General features: G+C 35.6%; 1 protein-coding gene across 6 annotated transcripts in view; it reads right to left on the reverse strand.

Annotated features, from left to right (window-relative positions):
- LOC131072609 (uncharacterized hydrolase YNR064C) overlaps positions 1–12,623 on the reverse strand; it is a 151,617-nt gene that overhangs the window by 128,563 nt on the left and 10,431 nt on the right. For all 6 annotated transcript variants that reach the window (XR_009112730.2, XM_058008829.2, XM_058008828.2 and 3 more), the window contains exon 3: positions 4,952–5,007. Coding sequence is in view for 5 of the 6 variants with exons in the window: in XM_058008829.2 (XP_057864812.1) it covers positions 4,952–5,007 (56 nt within the window). In the remaining variant the exon portion in view is untranslated. The remainder of the gene's footprint in view (positions 1–4,951; positions 5,008–12,623) is intronic.

The following is a 12,623-nucleotide window of genomic DNA, read 5'->3' on the forward strand; positions in this document are numbered from 1 at the left end:
ATTTATCATTTGAGAGGTATATCATTGATGTAATCATGGGTTATGCAACTCATCCTTCTATAATTACTTTGACTAAGGACAATTATGAGTCATGGGCAAAAGGCATTCTAACACATTGTAAGTGGCTTTCTCTTGCCTCATCTTTATGGACTCATTCCTAAGCCAAAGACACAATGGAAGCAATCCATTTGGGGTAATAAGAATGATCATATATCATAGGGTTGATTGATTGTAGTATTAGTAAAACTTCTATGATATCTACCTCAAGTTTAAAGGCATTCAATGCCCACGCATAGTTTGGACTATTATTTCAAAGGTTTTTGGAGATCCACATGTTCCTCCATTCCCAGATGATCCCTCTTTCAGATTGCCTCATCCCACTTGATGATGTTGACAATCTTCCCTTTGATGATGATACCTTAGAGGAGTTTGAATATGATGCAACACTTGATAGTTATGATGAGCCAAAGACTCCTCCTACAACTCCTACTTCTCCAGTTGAGATCACACACTCATCTTTTTCCGTGATTCATTGCAAGAGGTGTCTATTTGTCTTCCTGATTGGGATTCCTATTTGATAGACATTGCTTCATTGTTTGTGGAGTTTCACATTTCAGATTTGGAAGACCAATTTGAGGGTTTATCTCTCCTATTTGATGACAGTCATGGCACAACTGTTGTCACTTCATCTTGTCTTCGAAGCTTGTTCAAAATTAGTTTCCATTGGTTCCTTGTTTGTCACCTTCTATTATGATTGCGCATGTACTTGATAGGTTTGTGGCATCTTCATCATCCAAGGACTTGGTGGCATATGAGCAGATTTCAGAGACATTTGGATTTCGCTTCCTAATGGGAAGCATTCTTGCATTTGTACTTGGTTTATCTTCTTTCCAAAGGGAAAAATATTGTTTGTAGGCATTAGACTATGTTTTGTCTTCAAGCACTCACCGTTTCTACAAGACATTATCCATTATGGGGGCATTGTGTAGTCTCTCTCTTTCCTTCCTACGGGGGGATACTTGCTTGTATATACATGATGTGTGTAGTCCTTGGAGGTATCGTTGAGTCCTCCATGCATCATAATTTGTTTGCTTATCATCTTTTCTCTCTTTTGGAGAGGAGTTTTGTCCCATTGGATTTTCTCCTTTTCTCTGTTTGTCCATTGGAATTTTCTCCTTTTCCCCATTTTGTCCCATTGGATTTTCTACTTTTCTTCGTTTGTGAGAGATTGCATTGCATTTGCAATGTACGTGGGTACCTAAAATGGTTTTGTAGCCAGGACACATATTACATATTACATAATAATCTTCTCCCGAAGTTGCACTCAAGGGGGTGCGTTAGTGTGAATGAAATTATTACCTAACTAGTCATTAGTGGAAACCTATTCACATATCAAGTTTTCTTAGGTTCTAAGTTTGTTATCCTAGGTGGCATTTCTAGAAGTTCCTTATAATGGAGCCATGTCTCATTATTTATTTGTGTTCTCTTAGCATTTGATATTACATCATGCATTTAATGTTTGCATCAAGGGTAGTTGTCAACCTACCTTATCACCTTGCATTTATAAGCAAGGCTTCTCATTGTACACTTTTTTTGTCCATTATCAATATTCAGTCAATCTTGCATTGTTGAAACCAAAGATGAAAAACTCTTACTCGGCAATAAATCTTTTGGCCCAAATTTTAAAAAAATTGGGACTCGGCAAAAAATCGAGAAAAAATCGACAATAAATTGGCAAATTTATCGAACATTTGAAAATATATAATTTCTTTAAATATTCTTAAAAAAACACACATATACACTAAATTAATAGAACATAGCACACTTTCTTGAAAATATATAGTTTGTGCCTTGCAGATTTTCTTGGAGATAGCGCATTCAATGTATATAGCGTGTTGATAGGATTTGTAATGGCAAACTTCTTTTATTAACAATCTATTGTGACCGATAATAGACTTTATTATTACAAGTTAACTGTTAAATATTACAGTCTATTGTGACCGATATAGACTATCTTCTCTTTAAATAGTATTCTTATCAAATCCTAAAGACAATTTGGAAAATCTTAAAGACTTTATTATTACAAGTTAATAGTTAAATATTTCCAAAGGTAATACGAAATTCTGGTTTGCTAATCGTAATAATAAATCGAACGATAGATGTTGAATCCGTTTTCCTAGAAACTACAAAAAAAAATGAGCAAAAACAAAATATTTATTCAACTTCTGAATGTCGTCAGTTGTCGAAGGAGTCCCTCAGTCGCATGTTAAGGAAAACCGAAAAAATGAAGCAGGAGAAATTGCGTTTTTCTTTTTCCCGTGCGTTATAAAATAGCGACCTTTTAGGGTTGCGTCAAATTTCGAATCACTTTTTTAAATTTTACTCGTGATTTTTTCCTTACAAAAATCCTAACTTTTTACCAAAAAATCATTCGTGATTTTTAGGCAAATTAAATCAGCGGGACAAATGACTCCCGATAAATTGTGATTTGGATGATTTTTAAGCGATTTTTTCGTTGAAACAATCTTTCTTGACATTCTCTCTTGTGGAAGTTGTTTTGATCTTCCAGGGATCTCGAGGTGTTATGGAGACACCTAATTACTCCAATTGTGGAATCACCTAATTACTTCAACATTGATAACTTGATCAGCATGATGGATTCTTGATCGTGCTCATCAAACTTGTCCTAGTCTTTACCTACAACTGTTGGCCAAGCATCAATATCGAGGGCAATTTTATCAAGGCATCTATACTCAAAAATCATGAGCATGTGTTGTAGTTCTTGCTAAAAAAATGTTGGCTTCCTTCCAACATAATGTTAGGTAATGAAGCCATCCCTCCCACAATTCATAACCACCAAAAAAAAACTTTTTGCTATTTAGACTTCAAAGTTTGCAAGTCAAACCTTAGTCAACACCACAAAGACAAAATTCTATAAAAAATTTGTCAAAAAAATAATGAAGAAAAAACATGATTTTATCAAAAATACTGCAAATCACGTGCCCTAGCTACTGCAAACCATAGGTGCTGAAAAGGTCCACCATTTTTAATAAAATCGCCAAAAATTACTTTTGAAACTCTAGGTGGCACTACAAAAAGCCACCGCACCTGCACATATGCCCTAACCATCAACTTTTCAGCCACTCACAACTAAAAAAATTGCAAATTCAAAAAGCAAATAAACATCATTTTGCAGACAAAATAAGCACATGATTTTTACAAAATAAATCAATGAATTTCAAAAGTTAAAAAAGCACTATTTCTAAAAAAAATGCTGCATGAATTTGACTGAAAAATTGAGCCCGCTTTTCATTAAAAAACCACTAAGGAGCGGAAGTCTCCTTAAAAAAGAGTTACGAAAGTTTTATCTAACAAGGATAAAAGTGACATCTAATAAAGAAAAGGATAAGAACTTAACTAAAAGAATAAAAAAATATAAAATAAATATTACTTTAATAGATGGTGGCATGAAAGAAAGTGGTCCCGACAATTGTGTCAATCTAGTATAAGGTTTTCGTGATCCTTTCTTAAAGAAAATATGCATTTCCATTTATCTATTTCTTACCATGTCAACATCCTCTTGTTCTTTAACATATCCCATTATTTGTTGCTTTGGCAACCCGTTTTATTTGGATCTAGACAAATTCTTATTTCTACTTGTGAATAGAACACAAGTGAACTTTCACTCAATTATACAAGCTCTTATACACATTCCAACATTGGCTAAAATTCCAATGATAACCCCCATCACCAAAAAGTTGTTTGACTATAAATGTATGTCATCAAAGAGGTGATTCTACATCAAATTTAAATTATCTCTTACATGTGGAATAACTAAACTAGAATTACTAAACATTCTATATGAATAAAAGGTTTTAAAAAATATTCATTTTTTTAAATAAAAAGAAATCTAAAAAAACTTAAAACAATTCTTCAAAGCTTAAAAAAGAATTATAAGATTCACTCACCTATGATTGATACATCTTCCACATCCAACTTTTTCTCTACTATCAATATAGGTCTTTCTCTCTCATCCTTCACCTCCAAAAAAAATGCACCAACCTTCAAAAATCTGTTAACAACGGCAGCTTGGAGGCAAAAATGTTGTTTTACTCACATGTGTTTGTGAAATGAGGCAAAAGAGGTTAAGATCACTTTAGAACAAAATTAAGTATTTAGGCACTTTTATATTTATAAAAAAATGTTCAAAAAAATTATTGCATTTGCTTTTTCTTTTAGGCAGCCTATGGTTTGCCCAAGTCTAGGCCAAGTTCACCAAAGGTCCACTCCAAGCATCCTAGGTTCCCTATGGTGGTTCCTTCTAAGGACCCATAGAGAACCCAAGGTCATAGAAGCCCCAAACTAGAACTCAAACGAAACCCATTCAGGAGGTACAAGGGGATTTCATATGTATACGTACGTATATATATACAAAGAGACAGAGACATGGAGAAAGAGAGATTGTATAGGATTAATAATCTGACCGCTTTGGAACTTTCAATGACTAATCTTCAACTCTATTTGTGTAAATAACGAGCAAGAATGGTTGGTTTGTCTTTTGTATTAAAAATGGGGTAAAAGGAATTAATTTTAGTGTTTCAAATGGTTTAGATGGTACTTTTAGGGTTAGGGCTCACATTTTTACGTTTTGGCCAACCATCAAGTCAAAAAAGAGAAACAAAATAAAATAAAAAATTTGGGGGGCAGGTTTGCCTAGGTTCTTTCCAAGTTCATCTAGTAGGACCCTAGATGGCCCTATAGATCTATTCCACAGCCTAAACTAAGTTTGAACCAGACCCAAATACAAGGCGCTTTTTCTAAAGAACTGGTAACAAAGATATTATATCTAACTCTGTGAAAGATTAAAGAATAATTCATTTGAGTTTTCTAGTTGCATTTATGTCTAGGAAAATGCAATAATGTACCCACATTATTACGACAAAACACTTACCAGCTTCCCTTGTTGGAACCATTCATCAGCCTTGCTTGGCATATCCGAATACTTCCCTGCATAGAGTTTAGAAATCAGCCTCTCAAAGACTAATCATAGACAATGTACAACCATAGTTCAAAACCATCTACTTTTTCCTTCTATTTGCACTCTCAATTTGACTAGTTCCCAATTAAAGAAAAAAATACCAATCTCCCTAAAAGTAACTTCCCATGTTTCAAGATTTTTGGAAAAGACATCAGCTGCTGTAAAATGCATATGTGTGCTTATTAGACATGGCTAACATATATTTCTCTATTTGCAGTTATTTTAACACCCATATTTTGCTTTATGTGATTGTAATTAAGATTAAAAATTATTATTGTGTACTGTATGCTGGCATCATACAACATGACTGCTAAAGTTTGTGATCGAAATAGCTTTGGTGTGTTAAAATTTGTTCATTACATGTTAAATCCTACCAAAGCAGGTCTTGACTTGGGTAGACAATGATAGAGAGAAAATGAAATTTGAACTTTGCAATGATATCCTTTAAAAAGGAAAATAAGGAAGATTGTCAACTGACGAAAGATTCTACCACCCAAGAAGTCAGTGCTTCAAAAAAAAAAACAGAATTGAATCTTTATCAAAAATTCGATAAGCTGCAGGATATGATAGCAAAGAGTCTGCAAAATCAAAGTAGCAAGGATTCGTCAGTAGCTGGAGGTGATGCTTTGAGTAGTAGCTATGTCACAAGGTTCAAGTTCGAATTCACGTTCGACAACAATAAAATTCAGATGAAGTTCGGCTAGGTCAAAAAATTCAAATAACAAAGTTGTCATCAAATTCACCTTATATAAATTTGATATTTTCTAAAAATGAATAATAAATCCATTAAAAAAATATATATTATGTTAAATTTGAATACATTATAATAAATTTTAAACTTTATTTATATTATAACATTTTAAAATGTAATTTAAATATTATTAATATATAAAAAATAACTATATCAAATTTTATATACTGAATAATTATATTATAATTTTAAATATTAAAATTTAATATATTTAATTTAAAAAAACTAACAAATCTACATGATTTAAAACATAATATAAAGAGATTAAATTTTATTTTAAAACTAAAATTTAAAATAGAAATAAAACTTAAAAATTAAATCTAAATATTTAAAATTAAAAGAGAAGCCGACCCAAGGCTCCAACCCCAAAGCATAAAAGTTGTGCTATTTCTATAATCAGCGACCTATATCCGTATGCTTATTTTTTTTCTAAAGGTTTCAGCCAGCTGGAGTATGAGGTTTCACTCCCGTTTTTCGACATTGAAAAGCACTAAATGAAACTCTATCCTAGTCAGCGATGGATATGCTCATTCATGCCATTTGACATTGAAAGTGTTAAAAAATATTTCGCAGATGAACACAATCATGTCACTCAGCCTGAATAACCCTAAAAAAACATTTTTATAAATATATTTTATCAAGAAAAAACTATGCCCTTAACTCATACGAATACAGGGCAAATTTTAATGAATTTTTATTCATGTTTTGGAGTTCGCCGAATTTCAAACTCCATGGCTGAAAATCGGCGAAACCTGTGACATAGAGTAATAGTATGGTAAAAATATTGTTTAACCCAAGCTCACTCTTCTGCCAATTTCAGAGAAATATTAAAGCTGGACAAATAGCTACTCAAATAGAATGGTAATCTCAAGTTAGGATCCTGACATTATTAGTTATGATGTTAGACCACACTTTGCACATAGGCACTTATTGCTTATATTAATTATGCAAAACACCTTAGTAGTTATGTCTAAAAAATAACTTACAATTAATTTACAACCATCTTGTAACTTCTCCATTCAGTAATAGATACAAGTCACACTCATTGAAGTGTGTGCCATCCAAATCTCTCAAACTACATGCGTTCATTCGTCCAACATTCAGTATCAAAGCAAGGAACCCCTAGGAAGGGTATGCTGATCCAGAAATGTTGTCAAAGGAGGATTGTCCGATCACCATTAGATTGTTGCCAAAACAGAAATTATGATCAGAAGAAGAAGAAATCTGCTGTCAAAGTCTGTCAAACCCGCTGCCCAAGATGAAAATTTACAGTGTGAAAGAACAGTGACATTATGCACTGAGAATTACCATACGATAAACACTAAACTACATTGTGAATGAACATTAGCTATATGGATAAGCAGTGATTAAATATGATGGACAGACAGTAATGGTACAGATGAAGTAGTGATCCATTACAATTTTTGCTTTTGTTTTTAATCTGATTTGTACTTTTGTTATTCTGCTTTTCCCTAGTTTAAGGCCAACCATCATATGCTAGAACGGGGTGATTTTCCTCAGTAAGTGCACAAATATTGAGTTTTATGATATCCTGTGTAATTGTTTGCTGCAAACATACAAATTTGGTGCTTTTTTTTGGCAAACGGATTCTTCATTAGTCTTCAATTCTTTATTGGGCCAATATACAAAATCATGTTTTGCCCAAAGCCGACAAAATTGATAGGCCAAAACTTTATTGTCAGGACTCATAAAATACTCATAATAATGAATATATGAATTATAATTAAACAATCCTAAAAACAGAAACCAAAACAAATTCATATCTTCCAAATTTTGCTAAGCATCATAAAAAAGACTTATTGTTAAAATTGTTTGTTTTTAATGATTTGATCCTAGAAATCTGGAATGACACTTCTGCAAGTGATCTTAGGAGATTCTGAAAAAATAAATATCAAACTTCTGAAAAAAGTGTTGATTGTTTCTGTCATTTATGTTAACGGTCTGCTACTGAGTTTCGGAATTTATATTTGAGCTACCTGGCTGTTTTATTGCTCAAGATACTTGGTTGACTGTGTGTATGCTCTTTTGTCTCCTTAATGGATCAAAGGTGTTCCTTAATCGCCAAGTGTATATTTTGCCATAGCTTTTAACTATTTCTCCATGTATGACTGAAGTTGGTTTGTATCGTATTCACTTATAATCTGGTTGATGTGCGTTTTCTTTCAGAAGTGTATATGATGAATTCTGTGATTCAGAGATGTTGTCAGCCATCAGAGATCTGGAATTTTTCTTGTAAAAAAAACGTATGTTTGTAAAAAAGAATGAATGCTCAATCATGAAGGAATGCATGTTGGAAGTGCAAGGAGTCGTGGTTGTTCACAACATGTTTTGATGATAATCAAATGTATGCATCGGTTTTGGATGATATGGAGTTTGTCGACTTTCGTATGGTGAGATGTTACACTGAATTATATGCATGTCTCTTGCTTGCTAATAAAAAGTTTTTTTTACAAAGAATCGTGTGTGCTATGAGCTGTTTTTGAAAAGAAATATTCTGGGCATCGTGTTCACAAAAGGATGTATGTCGACTTCTTACATGATCATAGCCGTTTTTTTGGCAGCGAATTATATTATGCCAAAAAGAGTATCGCTGTGGTGGTGATTATTTTTTAGAAGGACATCGAGCTCTTTGGAAAACGTATGTGACGGGTGTTCAATGTATTAAGTTTTGGTTAATCCATGTTGGCCGGTTTTTCCTTGTAAATTGATTCAGCCTGAATATACTATCTCTATTGGTGGTTTGAATATACGATGATTGATGGACAGAGTGTGCAAGTTTTTAAAATGTGTTTCAGTGTTTTTGCTAAGAGCCGTTTTGTTTTTTTTTAACATGATTCTTTCTCAGAAGCTTGCGTTAAAAATTGAGTCGCTGTAGTGTCAAGGTGTGTGTTGTAAAAATTGCATTTTTTCTTTTAAGTATTTGTGAGCCGTTTTGATGTAGTAACAGATTATTCTTCTTCATTATCTGCGGAAAAGGATTGGCAGGGTTGTTCTTTCTCTGTGAAAATCTAGAGAGGAGGTATTGAAAAAATGAATATTGTTTACCCTCTGGGTGAACAGTTTAGAACATACCATTAGAACACTCAATGTAGAATAATAATGCCATAGATATCAGATAAAACATAAGACATGCTATTCCATTCATAATCGTCCATGTGTTACAAGTTACATTCCGAGGTATATAAAGATACCGAGGGGGTGCGAGTGCCAACCGTCGCACCGTAACTACCATCCCTCGGTTACATTACTAATGAAAGTAAAGTACTATCTAATTAACTATTTTATTCCGTACAATATTACCGCTAACATCATCCCCCAAAAAAAACAAGGTTGTCTCCTGACGACTGGAAAGCAACATGGAAGGATTACAACATAAAACTTAGGATTGAGAAGGGGGTGGAGGAAGCGTCCCTAGTGGAGAGGGGGCGGCACTCAGGCGAGCGTGTAACTCGTAGACCTGTTCAGTCTGCAACTTGAGGTCCCGCTCCACAACCATTTGACGTTCCATCGCTGTTTTCACCATCAATGCTGCCTCCAAGACTTCCTTATCTTTCTAGTCCACCTGCTCCAAAGCGCTACCCAGTCGGTTCTCCAACATAGTCCTATCTTCATGCACTTCCTCCAACCGTGCCTCCAAGGCACCCCTAGCCATCCTCTCTCCGGCTAACACTGTCTCCAAGGCAGCTCATTCTTCATCCCATGCGGTCGTCGCCCGAGCCAATTGCTCTCTGTGGAGCTCCTCCGTCTGCTAGAGCCTAGTAGCCAACTCGTCCCGTGCCAACACGGCCTCCCTGCACTGGGTCTCTGTACTGTCGGCAATATATTGCGTCCTCCGCAGCTCATAGTAGGTTTCTCGAAAGGACTGCTCTATTCACCTTAACAATGACTGTCTGCTGGTTTCGCTGACCTGCTCCCGGAGGCCCCAATTCTCCAACATCTGTAAGGTCTTTGTGGTAGGCCATCCACCAAACTCAAAGCACTGAGTAAAGTGGGTCCTGCACTTGTCCCTCATAAACTCCAGTAGCTGCTCCAACTCGTCGTCTGCCCGGGCCTCTCCCTAAGACCTCACCGAGGCTACCACCCGTCTGGCTTCCACAACCATATCGGCCAAGAACTGCTCTAATTCCCTGTCGCCATCCCCTCTCGGAGATGCTACGATACCATGCTCCTCCATAGCCCCGTGGGAAGTCTGTGGGAAGCTCGAGGTCAACTTCTCCTCGAGCTTACCATACCGTACAATATTACCGCTAACAAATATGTCATTTTAATGCTTGGTTTTCATATTGTTAATAATGTACAGAGGAGGTGTTGTTGAGCTTTGTGTTCTAAAAAAACAATCTTGGCATTTTTTATATATATCGATCATTTTAGTGTGAGTTGTGTAGAAGATGAAGATGTACAAGTCTATTGGAGATAATGTTTGGGGGTATTCTATGTGATGTTGTTCAACCTGCGTATAGTGCTCTCATTTAAGCATGGTTCATATGTGTGTTGAGATTAAACTAGTAGAGTGAATCCATAGAAGCTGAGTGAAACATAAGATGAGATAGGTGCAGGTATTTTTTTGCTATCAGAAACAGAGTGTAATTGAGTTGTAGCTCAATTTGAGGTTGAAGCCTCTGTGAATCGAAGTTGGTGCTTCATAAAGAGTTGGTGCTCACTTCTGTAACTCTAGGTTGGTGCCCATTTTTCATTAATGGAAGCTATTTGTACCGTGGTATTTTACCCGAGAGGGTTTTCCACGAGAAAAATCTTGTGTCTCTCTAGGAAGGTTCTAATTATCACTTTTGCATAGTTTTAATTGTTAAATTCCATGAAATACTGACTCACCCCCCCTCTCAATATTTCTAAGTTGTCTTTCAATTGGTATCAGAGCCAAATACCTTCTTTTTGTAATGTCCCTAGTCAATTCTGATAATAAACTTCTTAATTTCTTGCTGGGATATTTCGTCAAACACTTGGCTTAACCAAGAATAGCTCACTGTCCTTAACTTTCAGTGTGGTATAAGGGACATTGTATATTACATTCTAATTCAAAAATAACTCATAATGTGAAGTGTGATGAACTAGTAAAGTAATGACACCAAACAGTAACAATTTTTAGGCTCATAACCATGAATAACTAGGACTGAGATTTTAACAAATAGTTTGCAAACAACATCAGAAAACTGATTACATGATATGCAGCCTCAAAACTACCTTCAACTTGCTGTTATGTCTATTCAATGTGCTTTACAAAATCATCATACGCTTTTCAAAATCATCATAGGGTCTTATTATATCTCATATTTTTCTCAGGACATATGGTGCTCAGAATCTAATGCATACTAACTGAAAATGACAAGTTTGTGGTGTCTAAAGAACCTGATATATGATGCCTAGTTGAAATGATGAAGTGCGAAGCAATATCCTCAATGGTGATGTCTTCGATGTGTAGATTCAAACCCCTCCAAGGGCCGCCCCTGCTGCTGTCAAGAAGTCTGATTCCAAATGTAACCTGCTGACTAGTGGCCGGAATGCTCCCTCAATTTGATCGGATCCTTTCCAGAAGGCAGCGCCTATCTCCCAAGGTGGTTCCAAGCAGTCATATGCATCTATCAATGAATATCGAAGGTCACAAGGCCACGGACCTGCCTCAGATCAGATTCACCAAAGTAGTGAGATGGACAACGAATCATCCTCCAAACTGTTCCCCAAGCATCGGCTCTTCCTCCTATGATTTTTGGACCCTTTCTTTGTGAAAATCGGTGTACCTTTGGGGAGGTATGAACAAAATCGGGGGTTTATGATTGACAGGTGCAATTCAGATCCAATGTCTGATTTGGGGTCGAACTGTCATGAAATCATCACCATTATATCGCTAGGAAATCGCCTTGTCTCCTATGTGCCAATGCTGTCTTCCAATGCCAAATTGATGGAGATGACTGATCAAAATATGTGGTAGGAGAAGTCTGCAACTTGAATGACAGCAGCTATATCATAGTTCGATTTGCCTCCCAAACTCCTTCAAAATTCCTCTAAAAGCATCGACATCCTTTAAACATCAAAACGCTCCACCCAAATGTGAAGTTTGTGAAGATCCTAGGGAGATTGTGGCAGATTGTAGTTAAAGATACAGACCGATATCTTGTTTTCGGACTGAGAATGGATGTCCCAGCATGAATAGCTTCTCCAAACCGATCCCTTCAATAAACTCACCTAGCTCTCCTTATTCCAAAATGATGATCATTGGAGTCTTAGGTCAACAATCTGAAGCAACCTCCATGATCACCAATAAAATTCTACAATATGCACAAATAGGGAGACTGTAATATCTCCCACTGCAAATGCAACCCTTCGGGAGGTCTCTCACTCCCTCAGTTATGCTTGCCAATGGGAGTTTCCGTTCCCAAAGACTCTAGTCTGCAGACACCCTGCGGTCCTACAAGACCCAATCAATTCAACAATTCCAAATCCAAGCCTGCCTTCCCACACTTACCCTCTTCTATTTATCTTTTTTCATAACCCATCATGAGAGGCTTCTAGAAGAGGGCAGGTACACTTTATTTATTTTATTAAGTGACTAATTTAATTATTATTTTACTTTTTTACTTTAGTCACTTTTTTAATTAAATTAATTAAATATAGTGTCACTTTTTAATAATTAATTTATTTTAATGACTTTATATTACTCCTATTAGCCAGAAGGCTAAAAATTGGGGACATTACACTTTTTAAGCTTAAAAGCTTGAAGGTCAGTTCTTGGTAGTTCAAGATGAATGCCCTTGAAGGTCTTGTAACTAATAGAGCTCCTTTGTTTGATGGGTCTAACTA

Source organism: Cryptomeria japonica, chromosome 10 (genome assembly GCF_030272615.1).
Source record: "Cryptomeria japonica chromosome 10, Sugi_1.0, whole genome shotgun sequence".
NCBI lineage: Eukaryota > Viridiplantae > Streptophyta > Pinopsida > Cupressales > Cupressaceae > Cryptomeria > Cryptomeria japonica.